The following is a 14,356-nucleotide window of genomic DNA, read 5'->3' as shown; positions in this document are numbered from 1 at the left end:
TTGCGATTCTGAATAAAAATGACTTTCTCACAGGACCTTCAGTTTTACTGTAATTGTTTTTATTTTTAGAACTTTTTAGGCTTTAAATTTCACTTTTTGAAGTGCAAGGCCACTTTTCCATACAACTTGTGGAAAAGGGAGAAAAAAAAACGCACCAAAAAATTATCTAATGCCTACATGTATGATATGTATGATATGGGCATTAAGGCCATTTAATCCATTGTCGCGGCCAGTTTATTTCAGATTGGTCAATGCCAGTTTGTCCAATTCCCAACTCGTCTACTATCATTTGGTCTACCATCAGTTCGTCCACTATCCATATGTTCTTATTGCTCTTTTGTCCACTCACATTTTCATCTACATGTAATAGCCACTTGGTCCAATAGCCATGTGGTCCATATACCATTTGGTCTAATTAGACTAAGTGTTCAATAATTGAAAATGAATTAAAAGAAAAAGGGTAGTAGACCCACTGGTTATAGACGAAATGGTCATAGATGAACTGATGATTAGATGAAGTGATTATTGGACCAAATGATTGTTAGACGAAATGTTGATGGATGGAATGACTGATGAACGGATGAGTTTGCAATAGATGAATCGGCAGTTTACCGTAGCAGCCTTTAGTGGCACTGGATAATTTTTTTTTAGAAATGAATATTGTGATAGAAATAAATCACACTTCAAACATAATTGATGACATGTAGGCCCCTACATGTGGTCCCTATTATGTTGAAATAATCTTCAATTAGATCTGATCTAAAATGAATATTTTGCCCTAAACCCCATCGCCCCCTCAGCCTAATTTTAAAAGTAGCGATGTCCTCAGCGAGGCCTCTTCTACTATTTCTCTCTTCCCCAAAGATGCTGCGATCATTTAAATTCATGCACCTAATAAACTTGGCTCATATTGGAGGTGCCTCATATTCTTCCTTGGCGGTGTGCTAAAAAGTGAGTCAGGATACGTGAATAATGAATGAATATAACCCCTCCTGGCTTGCCGGTCGTCATCACCACCGTTCCACCGTGTGTGTGCCCCTGCATTATGTCCTCACAATTACATAGTATCCTTCGTTTTCTTAGCCTAGGTTCAAGGCTGAATTGTGTCACCACATGATCATCATTTACTGATATAGTTTCTTTCCAAGTTTTTGCAGCTTCTTTCAAATAAACAGCAAAAATGTATAAAGGAGAAAGCATCGTCACAAGGTGTGTCTGATTGAGATCTTTTTTACTGATTTGCATTGTGTATGTCTTGGACTGACATGTCATTAGGGATTTTAAGAACCGGCATAAACCTCTGCTGGTCTCCAAAACATGATTTTGAGCTAAAAAATAATCAGGTTCAAGTTTTTGATGTTTTTTTTCAGATGCTCATATCATTGCACTTTGAAAGAAACCAGAGCAATGCCATATATGTACATTCTATCCTTTATATACACCGTTCTCACTACATTCCTAAAACCAGTTTTCGTGGAAACTACATGTAGTTTAACGTGTAGTGAGAACGGTCAAAGCGGTCTTGGAAGAGATCTTCCAAACTAGTTCGGAAAACCACCTCGCGATGTAGTTTTCAAGATCGCTTTGCCTGGGTAAACGGGTTTAGCGCAGGTGAGGACACAACCGTTCTTCGAAAAGTGTTCTTCGCACATTTTGAGCGAATTTCGCGCGAAACGTGTCACCCCACTGAGAGCGTTTCCATAGCAACAAGATCGCTTTACGTGAAATGATTTTAAAAACCACTTTCTTGTGATCAAGTGAGAATGCTAGCAAAGCGATCTTCCAAACTGGTTTCCTGAATCGGTTTCCAGTAAACTAGTTTTAGAAAGTGTAATGAGAACGACCTCATAGTGTGCAAATATTTTTTGCAGTTCTGATTCATTTTTTTTCAGTATTTGAAATGGAAACGCATTTCAGAAATGTTTATGAAAAGTATAGAATTTAGATATACTAGACAGTTTTTAGGCATTCAAAATTTATTTATATGTATCTGTGAATGTGATAGGAAAAGAAAATGGCTGCGTAATATTTGATGGTGAAAGGAGTGTTAGTACAGAAGGGTTTGGTCTGATATATCAGGCCCTGACTACTTCCCATTTTATATGATTGAGCAAAATAATGTAAGGCTTTTAAATATTCAGGCTTTTTATGGCCCAGTGACTAAAACTGACTGGCTTCCTCATTTTTAACAGATCTCATTTGACTACTGGCTGGCCATTCATTCATTAACATGTCCACATTATTAAATATAAAGCTGCTGTGTGCGGTGCTTTATTGCTTCATATTTGAACAAGCCTTCGGAGTGAGGAGATATCACGCCCGAGTGTTATTAGCTGTGTCTGGACCGAGACGGTCCTGTGTAGAAATTAGGATCAGAATATATGAAGGGGGGGAGGCTGGCTGGCAGAGAGTCAAATCCAGGTTTTATGTACACTAGTAACATATGATAGCATTATCAGATAGCATGCAGTGGGGGGGGGGTCAATTACCAGTGAAAGAGTAGGGGGCTAAAGGGGGGGGGTGTACATGTACATGGGTCAAAGCTAAAACCATCACTGTTGATGATAAACTAATTAGGAAAAAGTGTGAGAATGTTGAAAGGGGTGGGTGGTGGGGGCTTTATTGAGTATGATTATATTTTTAAAATGTACCTTTTGAGACAAATTCAAGGACTTTCCCCCTTTTTTAACATTACATACATAGTTAAAATATCTTGGAAACCAAAAATGACCCATAGGCTGTGCAGATTGTACGCTCTCAAGCTCTATGATTAGTGTGCTTACCATTCATCCAATTCTTTCTGTTAAAAATCCTGTTTGTTTTTTGAATAAAAATAAGAAAAATGAGTGGAGCTTTGGCCATGTTCTAAAGTTAAGGACAGTTCTTTATGTTTGTGAATCAAAACTGAAAATCCATTTTTTTTCATGTGTAAATTAATTGAATTTACCTTCTTAATAAAACAAATTTCATGCCCTTGCAAAAAGGAATTTCCAATTAGATCAAGTTTGAAACGGAATTACTAATTTCAGTAACAGAAAATATGCATTTTTTTTAAACCAAAAATCACTATTCCCATGAAAGTATTCAGCGCAATTGGACAGTATATTGTGTGGATCATGTGCACTTCCGGAAACAATGAGCACACCGATTAGTTTTGAAAATCCAGACCTTCCTGTTTGTATTGCCTGGACGGTCTCATCCATCAAGCCTTTACAGATTCATACATGTGTGCATATGAATCACAATTTTCTTGTTAAAAAGTCTAATGACATAAATCTAGGTAATGAATTACATTGCCTCCATTCTATATTGACTGCCTTGGGTCATTCATATCTTGTGGAAATAGTCAATAAAAGTTTTAAAGTTGTGTCCAGTGTGAAATAATGAACTATACATTAGAAACTGGTTCGGCTAATATATTTCAAAATAGCTTTAATCTATTTTTATTTTCTATAAATAGAGCAAAGAGGGAATGCATTCACTGATAAATGCTGCAAGACAATGCTTGAAACCACTTAAGTGTTGGTAATTGACTAAAAAGATCTTTCACTCTTAATTACTACATTATATTATTTATCATGTACTGTTATTTTCTATGATATGAAAATGAAATTGAAAAATGTTTTTATTGGATTTTACAATTTCACTTTTTTTTGGATCAGCAGTATGAATGAAGTGACAGCAGTGGACACATTACAGTATTCCATATTTGGACACCAATTGCTCTGTTTTAACTGTTTATGACTAACCTACAATATTTATATAGTCTTTAAATATCCCAATATGAATAATTGGATTGTCTTTCTTTTATCTGTCTCTTTGCCTCTTTTTCCTTTGTCCGTTTATCTGTTTTCACTGCTGTCTCTATATACTTTGCATGTGACTCTTTAACATGTGACTTGAATAATGTATGCATGGGGGCTGCTGAATAAATTTGAATGGGGGGGGGGGGGAGTTTTCAACATGCATAAATCAAAATTTTGATGGCCACTTTCATATTTTTGTATATGTTTCCTTTTTTTTGGGGGGGGGGTGAAGGGGCTGAATACACATAAATCATATTTGATGTTCATTTCAATGTTTTTATACATGTAAATGGTTGCTGAAAATAGTGGGGGGCTAGGGGATGAAGCCGCCCCCAGTTCTGTGGTGCCGAATGCAAACCTTGAATGGGATTGTTTCTCTGAATTTAAGTTTCTTTTTGTATTTGTATCTTTTCTTCTCACCCTACTCTCTCTCTCTCTCTCTCCCTCGCCCTCTCTTGTCTATCTTTGGCTCTGTCATGTGAAGATATCAGAAGGTGCCTACTAATTGAGTTGGATTGGAGAAGACATCTTCTCTATCTATGAAAGCTCCCAAGAGCATTCCTTGTCAAGTTGATTCTATTGTACCTTTATAAGGGGGTCCTCTTACACCTGCCATACTTCTAAAAGTATTACATCAAAATAAAATGCCATCAGTATGGAAGCCAAGTCTGGTGAGGATCCAGGATTTTTCAAGGGGAGGGGTGTGGATTTTTGTCCTGAAAAAAAAATATCAAGCCCCTCTCCCCAAATTCTTTACTCCTTATTAATGGTGATTTATGTCAGTAAAAAATTTATCAAGTAAAAAAAAGGGTCCTCATTTGTATATACACGACATATTCCCCTAACAAATATTTGTTATGGCTCGAAAGGGGGGGGTGGTATGTTCCCCGACCTGGATCCACTAATGAGCCAAGTGACTGAGTACATAATGACCCTGAAACAGATACCTGCTAATAAGTTCGTACTTTTCAAAATCTTGATAACACCGCGGTCTTGTGTCCTTTGGCAAGGCGTTAATCCACACTTTGCCACTCTCGACCCAGGTGCTAAATGGGTACCCGGTAGGATGTGAAAGTCATTGTAGCTTGTCCAGTAGTGTGTGCGCCTCACCGGCGACTGACTGGAATACTCCCCAGGGAGTGGAGGATGTGCACACATTGTGTGCGGAAATGACTGATTGAATCCGATGACCGGGGTAATAATATATCTGTGAAGCGCTTAGACACGTCGTTCCGATGTATTAAGCGCTATATAAAAGCGGATTATTATTATTATTCGTACATGTATATGGCTGCATGCATAAATGTTTTTCTTGAAGGGGCAAGACGTATTTTGTAAACAATTTTTTATAACTCAAAAGTGAGGGAGCAAAGCAACCGAGCTTGTGTTGGGCACTTCTGCATTTCCTGAGATGAAATTGAAGGATTTTTTGCCCACTTAATGTGAATTTTGTAAAAGATTTCAGTTAAATATTTAAGTTTTTAGAATTTCCATGGGGGGGGGGCAACTGTCCAACTGTCTCCAATGCTGTGTACAGCCGTGGGTTTATAACTTTATTTGATTTTGATAGGCCTGTATGAATACACAAAATCATCAGAAATTTTAAGGTGTGAACAAGTTCTTGTAACGTATGGATATTTTCTAGGTCTGGCAGGTACTACGTCATGTACACGTATTACAATAGGAAGGGTGATATTATTTGGATGAGAATGGCATCCCGATTCAATGATCAAGCATCAGTGTGGTCTAGTGCCAATGAAAAAAAAATGTTTAATAGATCGCGGTCCACCTGTACTGCCACAGGATGTTGATGTGAAAACCGGTGGACAATGTTGTGATGGATAATTCCTCCAGAATCATGTTTTTAAAGTTTTTAACCTGGAGAAAAAAAATCATACCGGTTTATCATGATTGAAAATGCTAGTCTCATGGTTATTTTAAACAGAATTCTGCTCAAAACAACATGTCCCACATCGCCATAAACTATTAATCTTAGTGTGCACATGTTTGATCTTTCTCTGTTTATTCAAATCAACAAGAAATCAATGCTGACATGATCTGTTCAGTTTCAATCAGGGTTTGCGCCTGAAGACTAGCTGTGTCTGGTGTAAAAATAATGAAAAAAAATGGCACAACACCCAGATGTCAATACTGAACTTCAATCACTCATCATTGTAGTCAAATTTCCTATCAGTTGATAGTCTACGAATGTCAATGAGTGATGATGTATCATATACTGCTCGAAATACCGTTTCAGGAAATAAATCAATTCAAGTACCCTTATAGTAAAAGTATTTTTTTAAGGCAACATATGTGGGTATATTGCTTGTGTGCATATTTAACAATAATGTGTCAGATACATGTAACTTAAAAAATGACTGTATTTATGAAGTACCTACATGTGGTCTTTGTACTTTTTAGAAATTGTGGTGTACTTTTGTCAATTATATGTTTTCACAGGATGAATTTGTACATTCCGTAGCTCTATGTATGCACTTTATTTAAAAAGAAAAATCGTTATCTTTTCAAAAGATAACGATTTTTCTTTTTAAATAAAGTGCATACATAGAGCTACGGAATGTACAAATTCATCCTGTGAAAACATATAATTGACAAAAGTACACCACAATTTCTAAAAAGTACAAAGACCACATGTAGGTACTTCATAAATACAGTCATTTTTTAAGTTACTCTTTTGACTCTTTATAAAAGTGTTTTGAAATCATGAACTGAAAATGTGTGGTCAATTATTGGTTGGCTATAGTGCTAGATATATGGTTGAAGTTTAAAGTCATTCGAGTGGTGTGTGGAATTTTTTTTAACGGAGTAATTACCGCTGGAGCAATTGTCATAGAACCGGTCAAGTAGGAATCAACTATCAAGAGCTGTTAATGTTATAGAACAGGTTCATCAAATTTATTTGATGACATGAGAAAACACATTTTTTTACAAAGATGCAATTTAAAATATAGGGGAGTATATAGGAGTAATTACAGCTGGAGCAATTGTCATAGAACCGGTCAAGTAGGAATCAACTATCAAGAGCTGTTAATGTTATAGAACAGGTTCATCAAATTTATTTGATGACATGAGAAAACACATTTTTTTACAAAGATGCAATTTAAAATATAGGGGCAATGTAAAAACAAAAAACAAAAAAACTTGCAATTTTCAAATGGATGATTATGAAAAAAAATGAAAATCCCTATTTTATTTTAGAAATACAAATCTGAAATAGATATACTAAGAAAATTAATTTTGCCCAATTTATCGTGGGCCCGGCAGCCACTGTGCAGCTCCAGATTGTCATAGCTCTATCATTTATATTGTTGAAAGTCAAACAGGGTAGCAGTAGCTCCCAATTTTTGACGTCTTTTGGTCTGACGCGGCCAGGACTTGAACTCCTGACCTCGAGGTTGCGAGATGGACACTGTACCAACTGAGCCAACGCACCTGTAATGATATCGATATCAGAAGGCATTCTGTTTCACACATGTTTATTCACCCAAGAGACATGATATGGACAAGAGCCTGATGATTCATAAAAAATGCTGATAAATTACAAATCCATTATTTTTTTGCGTATGGGCAATTCCGTAAAATAACCTTTTCATACGTCCATATTTCTCAATTCTTGCTTCACTTCATAAACCGACCAAGTCATGGTCCCTTGACAGCATTACAGACTGTCAAAAGAACAAGAATTCACAGACAGATTTTTTTTTTTTGAAGATCCCACATATAGGGGGTCAGACAAACATATTTTATGGAATTGCCCATATAAAACAAAAGTTTGAATACGTGCACTCATGTAGGTATGCAATCTAGATGATATTGTCATTGGTAGTATGTAGTTGAGATTGGTATAATTTTGTATAAAGATTTGATATGATTTTTTCTGCATTTCATATTTGGGTAAGAAAGATGAATTTCCATTAACCTTTTTGTTTGTTTCTTTTATTATTACAGCATTCCAGACTGAGGGTAAATTGTATCTCATTCTTGATTTCTTGAAAGGAGGAGACTTATTCACAAGGCTTTCAAAAGAAGTAAGTTATTCAGCAATTTCGCAAAGAATGTCATTCTGTCAGTGCTGACATCTTTCTTGAAATGCTACTCAGTCTAGAATAATAGTAGCACGATATTGTCTTTTTGCATGTAATAATTTCTTTGGAAGTGGAATTGGTTCATGCTGTTTATAAATAAATCAAACAGTCTGGTGATTATCACTATAACTTGTCATAAGAGACCTCCCACAGGGATTGGGTAGTTGTCTTTGAGGGAGGGGTCCTCCTGGAAAGATGTCCAGGGGGGGGGTGGATGCCATCTGGTGGAGTTGTTAGTTGGGAATCATATCCATGTAGATCTATTTCGTACACAATATAGATTGCTTGAATATGTTCTGCATGTAGCTTGTTCCAATTAAAACCTGTCAACTTCATGTTTTTACATGAAGTTTTTACGCAGTGCGCGTAACAGCTGCACTGCTAAAGCCAGGGTAATTATGCTGCATATACTGTAGAGCGCTTAGAGACTTCTGACAAAGTAAGTGTTAAGCGCTATATAAGCAAGTATAATTATTAATTAGTATTAAATTCTTGACTCCGTTATTGTTTAGGTGATGTTTACAGAGGAAGACGTGAAGTTCTATTTGGCCGAGTTAGCATTAGCTCTAGACCACCTACACTCGCTGGGTATCATCTACAGAGATCTCAAACCAGAAAAGTAAGTACATGTAGTTAGTAAAGCGATAGCTGCAAGTGTGGCGTAACCAACTTGCTTTTTGCAATTGGCAATCAGGAAGATGAAATTTATATTGCTTTTTACCATCATGTGTTCTGTCAATCAAGAGCATTTAGATAGGCAGAAGAGCAAGAGGAGGAAGGGAAATAAGAGGAGGTGGAGGAAGAGGAGAAAATGAAAGGATGAAGAGAAAATAAAGAGAGGGAGATGAGGAGGAAGAAAATGGGAAGAAGTGGAGGAGGAAGAGGAGGAGAGAGAAGTGGAGGAGAGAGGAAGGGGAGGAAGAAGAGGTGGAAGGAGAGGATGAAGAGGATGAGAGAAAGAGAAGGATGAAGGAGGAGGAAGATGAAGAAGAGGAGGGGATGATGAGGAAGAGAAAGGAGAGGGGGAGGAAGAGGAGGGATGGAAGGGGATGAAAAGGGGGAAGAAGAAGAAAACACAGAGATGGAGGAGCAGGTGAACAATAACAGGTGAGAGAGTTAAGATTTTCAGCTGATTTCAGATTTTTTTTCAGCTTATTTTGGGCTTTCCTCTGTACAAACAGCATGGGAGCTTTTTTCTCTTTCCGACTTTTTCAACACTTCAGCTTTTATCAGACCTAGCTATTTGTGACCACTCCCACGCCAACAATAAGAAGAGTATGAAGGGGAGGAAAGATAATGATTAAAAGAGGAGTTGGATTATAAAGGTAAAGGGAAAAGCAGGAAGAAGGAGTAGAAAGCGTAAAAGAAGAAATGTAGGAGTAACAAAAACATTCTGAAGAAAAATTGATGATAAATTAAACCATGTCATCTTTTGTTCCTTGTGTCTTCTTTCAGCATTCTCCTTGATGATTCTGGTCACATCAAGCTGACAGACTTTGGTCTCAGCAAGGAATCAGTTGATGGCAAGACCTACTCATTCTGTGGTACCGTGGAATACATGGCACCGGAAGTAGTTAATAGGAGGGGTCACACGACGGCAGCTGACTGGTGGTCTTTTGGTGTTCTAATGGTCAGTAAGATCTACTACCTAAGATAAATAGTCTTGTCTCGGGGCAATTCCATAAAAATCAAACTTTTTGTACAGCCAACCCCTATATCTCTCCTTGCTTACCTCCAGTCACAAATTGTCCAAGTCATGATATTTTGAGATCAATGTAATCATTCAAAATGAACTAAAAAACATAGAGAATCAATACAGGAAGCCCCCACATATAGGGATCAGACATACATATTTTATGGAATTGCCCGAAGTGTAAAGAATGTGCGCTTGATCTGCATAATTTAACAAACAATATTATAAAATAGTTGGGCTATCCCTCTCTTAGATTGGACTTTATTGGAAGAGCACTTTATCAAAGCCTTGTGGAAACTCCAAGACAATTTTGCTGCCCAAGATCATCAAAACGACATTAAAAATGGACCCTAACGTTAGAATACACCTCGGGTCATATCTAAATGCTGTTCCACAAAACTTTCCCTTATTTATCCAAGTTCTAGTACAAGTTTGAGTCCCTCAGGTTTCACCCACCTTATATATAGCAAAACTCTTTAAGGTTTAACCCCTCACGGGTGCCAAAGCAAAATAAATTACCGTAATTATAAATGAAAACCCTTCTTTGAGCACTAATTTATGAACTGAGTTTGCCATTTGATATGGTAGTGTTGATTGAAGCTATGAAGATACAATCTTCAACAGTACAAATTTTTTTTAAAGAAAGTGACAATGAAACCTTGAAGCTGATAACAGACCCTTTTCAATACCTTTTGTCTAGCTTTGAATACTTTTAGGGGGTTGGAAGCAGAGGGCAGTTATAATTTATGTAGTTCGCTATCAGTACATAGAGACTACCAGATTAAGTGTAGAAACTTTAAATTCCTGTACGCATTCTGTAGATAGTATAGCCAGCCTCTTCAAGCAATTTAATGAATCTTGTCTGTTCTTTGTTTTTTATACAGTATGAAATGTTGACAGGAGCCCTACCATTTCAAGGACAACATAGAAAAGAAACAATGGCACTTATTCTCAAGTAAGTTTAAGCTCTGTATATTCACCAAGTACATTTAGCTTTGATTCATTGGTATAGCCATTCTTTGTAATTCATTCATTAAAAACTGCCTCAAATTAATAGCCTGTCTTTAGCTCTGGTAAATTTACTATTAATATCCTACAATTGTTGTCTTAATTTTATTATTTCAGAGCCAAGCTTGGGATGCCTCAGTTCCTTAGCCCAGAAGCTCAGAGTCTTCTCCGGATGTTGTTCAAGAGGAACCCTCAGAACAGACTTGGAGCTGGTCCTAACGGTGTCAACGATATCAAGAAACACGACTTCTTCTCAAACATTGACTGGGAGGTAAGTTAGCAGGAAAAATTGCATGATGATCAGTGACTTGTCATTCAGACGTTATCACCACTCACAATGGATAGCGCTATCAATCTTCAGTGGTGATCAGTAACATGTCATTCAGACCTTATCACCACTCACGATGGATAGCGCTATCAATCATCATTGGTGATAAGTAACATGTCATTCAGACAGTATCACCACTCAATGGATAGCGCATCACTAGTAGTAATCAGTAATATTTTGTTCATGTAATTTCACCACTCGCAATGGGTAACATGTATTTTGTTCTTCATCAGCCGCATTGTGAGGTATATTTATATAATATTGACTAGCCTTGAGGGGAACATCAAATATATTGCCAGCAAAAGAATCATATTGGCCCGAGTCTTTAGACGAGGGCAATATGGGTCATTTAAGGGCAATATATTTGATGTTCCCCGAAAGAAGAGCTAGTCAATATTTTATTATCATCCAAATCAGATATCTAGAGCAAAAATCATGATAATGGTGATATTTCTTTTAAAAATAGAGTTCTATTGTGTTATATTTGTGTCATGTTAATATCAGGGTCTAGGCTCTGCACTTCACCATTATGACGTAATTGCAAGCGCTCGGATCCAGTGATGTCTTTATTATGACAAATATTGTTGGCGCGCAGATCCTTATGAAGCTTATCTCTTTATACGCATCCTTATATGCCCGGATGAGAGACCAGGGAAAATACAAAGGTATATTTTGCATCGTCTCTGCATGCAAAGTAAATACGCGCATTGAGACCGAGGAAAATACAAACAGTATACCTATCCCTTCCTGATATTCAGAGAATGTAGGGCAATAGGGTTTTGTAAATGACCAGCTCAGATGTCTGATACGGGTGATAATGTGTCATAGTGCACAATAGGAATTTTCCATGATGAAATAGGAAAAGTCACAATTCAAGTAATAGCCGACTGTCTAATCAATCCAAGCTCCATCAAGTGTAAGCAGTGGTGGATAATACTGTCATTCAGACATTATTCCAACTTGTTATCCATAACACTTGTGTGGTGATGAAATATTACAATCAAGGAACACTCGCAACAAAGAAGCATTATTATGTATGATCTATCACTGGTAAGTAATGGCGATCTCTACGATAATATCGGAAGAGGGTTATGACTGAGGGATTTTCCATTGTCTGCTTTTTTATTTTTATGTTCATTGTGACTTGATTATCTGTCATAACTCTGATTGGCTTCTACTTACTGCTTGTACCCTTTGACCTTTTGTTGCCATAGAAACTGAAAAGGCGAGATCAGATGCCGCCGTTCAGACCTGTGATACCTACCAGTGATATAGTACATTATTTTGATACAGAGTTCACATCGCGTACACCTCGAGGTAAGATACCACTTATTTACTGTGTTTGCACGCTGCATTGGCTCGCGGTGCAGAATCGAGAGCGGATGTAGAATCAGATTTTTTTTATGCGTGTGAACACGATTCACTTGCATCGGCGCTCGGTGCAGACACGGCAATTTTGCCTTGCTAAAATAGTAGGATCAGAACCACGAGCGGTGCAGACACAGCAATATTTCTAAGTGTAAACACGAAGCCAAGTCTGCACCGGCAATTAGCAGATTGCTCACCTGTTCACTTATTGTGACGTCAATGCGCATGGCGTAAATATGCGCAGAAAGAATCCATAGATTTGTGTTTTTGCCCCACGAGCTGTGACAAAGCAATGCAAGATAACCTGAGAGCCCATTCTGCATCGGCTCTCGGTTCTGCACTGTGAGACGATGCATCGTGTAAACACAGTAATAGTCTTCGTTACTTTACTAAAAATGCACTCAAACCTGTCTGATGAGACCACCCAAGGGAAACAGAAAAAATGGCTTTCATGGACAGGCTCTTCAAATGGGAGACAATTTTGGTGGCCACTAAAGACAGTTTTTTTCTGTAGACTGGTGGCTGCTTAAGACAAGTTTGACTATGGTAAAGTGTTGTTTTATGTGGATGTGTATTTGGGAAAAAACATTACGAAGTCCAAATGTCATTTTATGCTTGCTGAACCAGTTTGCTGGTTTGCAAGCATGATAAAGAAACTAAATATGCATTATACCAATACTGACTTTATATGGCAGATTTTACTTCTTTAGATCCAAGGATTTAGTTTGTCAGGACTATCGGGGGGGGGGAAGGAAGGTTCTTGTCTATATTTGAATTGTGTTAATTCCTGGCCAAGACAGAAATTAAACTTATCTGATTTAACCCCATGGAACAACAGTGGTATTTTAATACCGCTGATATGGGCCATCCTCCATATTTTATATGAATTATTAAATTTGAAGATGTATATATATATATATATATATATATATATATATATATATATATTATTCTTTTTATATGGAAATAAATATGCATGTATTTAAATAAAGCTGATTTTGACTTTGTGTTTCTCTGTCTAGACTCACCCGCAGTACCTCCCAGTGCCGGAGCGCATCAGTTGTTCCGAGGATTCAGCTACATTGATCCAACTTTATTAGAAGAGGCACAGAAGGAAGCCGCTTCTAATAACTCCCATGCACAGTCACCCAAAGAACAGGTATGAGTGTCTTGTTTCAGTGTATCTACAGCAACCATAGTAATCGTGGAGACATGTGTATCATGGAGAGATATGTATCGGGCCATTTTCAGTTGGTCTACTGCCAATTCGTCCAATTGCACTCTCGTCTATTGTCTTAAGGCCACCGCACACCTTACGACCCGACCGGTCGCCAACTGGCTTGCAACTGGGTGAGGGGAGATGTGACGTCACAGCGCTTGTCAGCTTCAGAGTCGCAGACCGGTCAGAGACAAGTCGCAAGGAAAATCGGAAGGATTTGACATATCGAATCCTTATGACTGGATTGCAAGCTCAATCAAACTTCCAGCCAATCAGACAGCAGAGTTAAATAACGTGTATTATGATAAACAACGCGCATACGCAGTAGTAAGAGCAATTTCTCAGATGCTATGCCAAAAAGCGCATGCGTGAGTCGCAGATCGGATCGCAAGGTGTGCGGTGTCGAGGCTTATGACTGCCTTGCGATTCATCTCCCCTCACTCAGTCGCAAGCCAGTCGGCGACTGTTCGGGTCGTAAGGTGTGCGGTGGCCTTTATGGGTCTACCATCAGTTCATCCGCTATCCACAAGGTCTAATTGCCATTTCATCCTCTCGCCATTTCGTCTAATAACCAGTTGGTTTGAAAGCCATTCAGTCACTATACCATTTGGTCCAATTGGAAAAAGTGTTATTTGGGCGAAATGAATGAAAATGAAATGGGTATTAGACCAACTGGTTATTAGACGAAATGGTAATAGACGAATTGGTGATTAGACAAAGTGATGATTGAACCAAATGGTTGTTAGACATAATGTTGATCGACGGAATGGCATAAGACTAAATGAAGGTAGACCATGTGGTGAGTGGACGAGTTGGCAATTTACCTGA

General features: G+C 37.8%; 1 protein-coding gene across 2 annotated transcripts in view; it reads left to right on the top strand.

Annotated features, from left to right (window-relative positions):
* Nucleotides 1-14,356, top strand: part of LOC121413723 (ribosomal protein S6 kinase alpha-3-like) — a 55,752-nt gene that overhangs the window by 31,594 nt on the left and 9,802 nt on the right. For both annotated transcript variants that reach the window (XM_041606647.1, XM_041606648.1), the window contains 7 exons: nt 7,776-7,855; nt 8,425-8,531; nt 9,368-9,542; nt 10,490-10,560; nt 10,731-10,884; nt 12,156-12,258; nt 13,332-13,468. In XM_041606647.1, the coding sequence (XP_041462581.1) occupies nt 7,776-7,855; nt 8,425-8,531; nt 9,368-9,542; nt 10,490-10,560; nt 10,731-10,884; nt 12,156-12,258; nt 13,332-13,468 (827 nt within the window). The remainder of the gene's footprint in view (nt 1-7,775; nt 7,856-8,424; nt 8,532-9,367; nt 9,543-10,489; nt 10,561-10,730; nt 10,885-12,155; nt 12,259-13,331; nt 13,469-14,356) is intronic.

The sequence above is a fragment of the Lytechinus variegatus genome, chromosome 4 (assembly GCF_018143015.1).
Source record: "Lytechinus variegatus isolate NC3 chromosome 4, Lvar_3.0, whole genome shotgun sequence".
Taxonomy (NCBI): domain Eukaryota; kingdom Metazoa; phylum Echinodermata; class Echinoidea; order Temnopleuroida; family Toxopneustidae; genus Lytechinus; species Lytechinus variegatus.
This window is presented reverse-complemented; position numbering and strand designations above follow the sequence as displayed.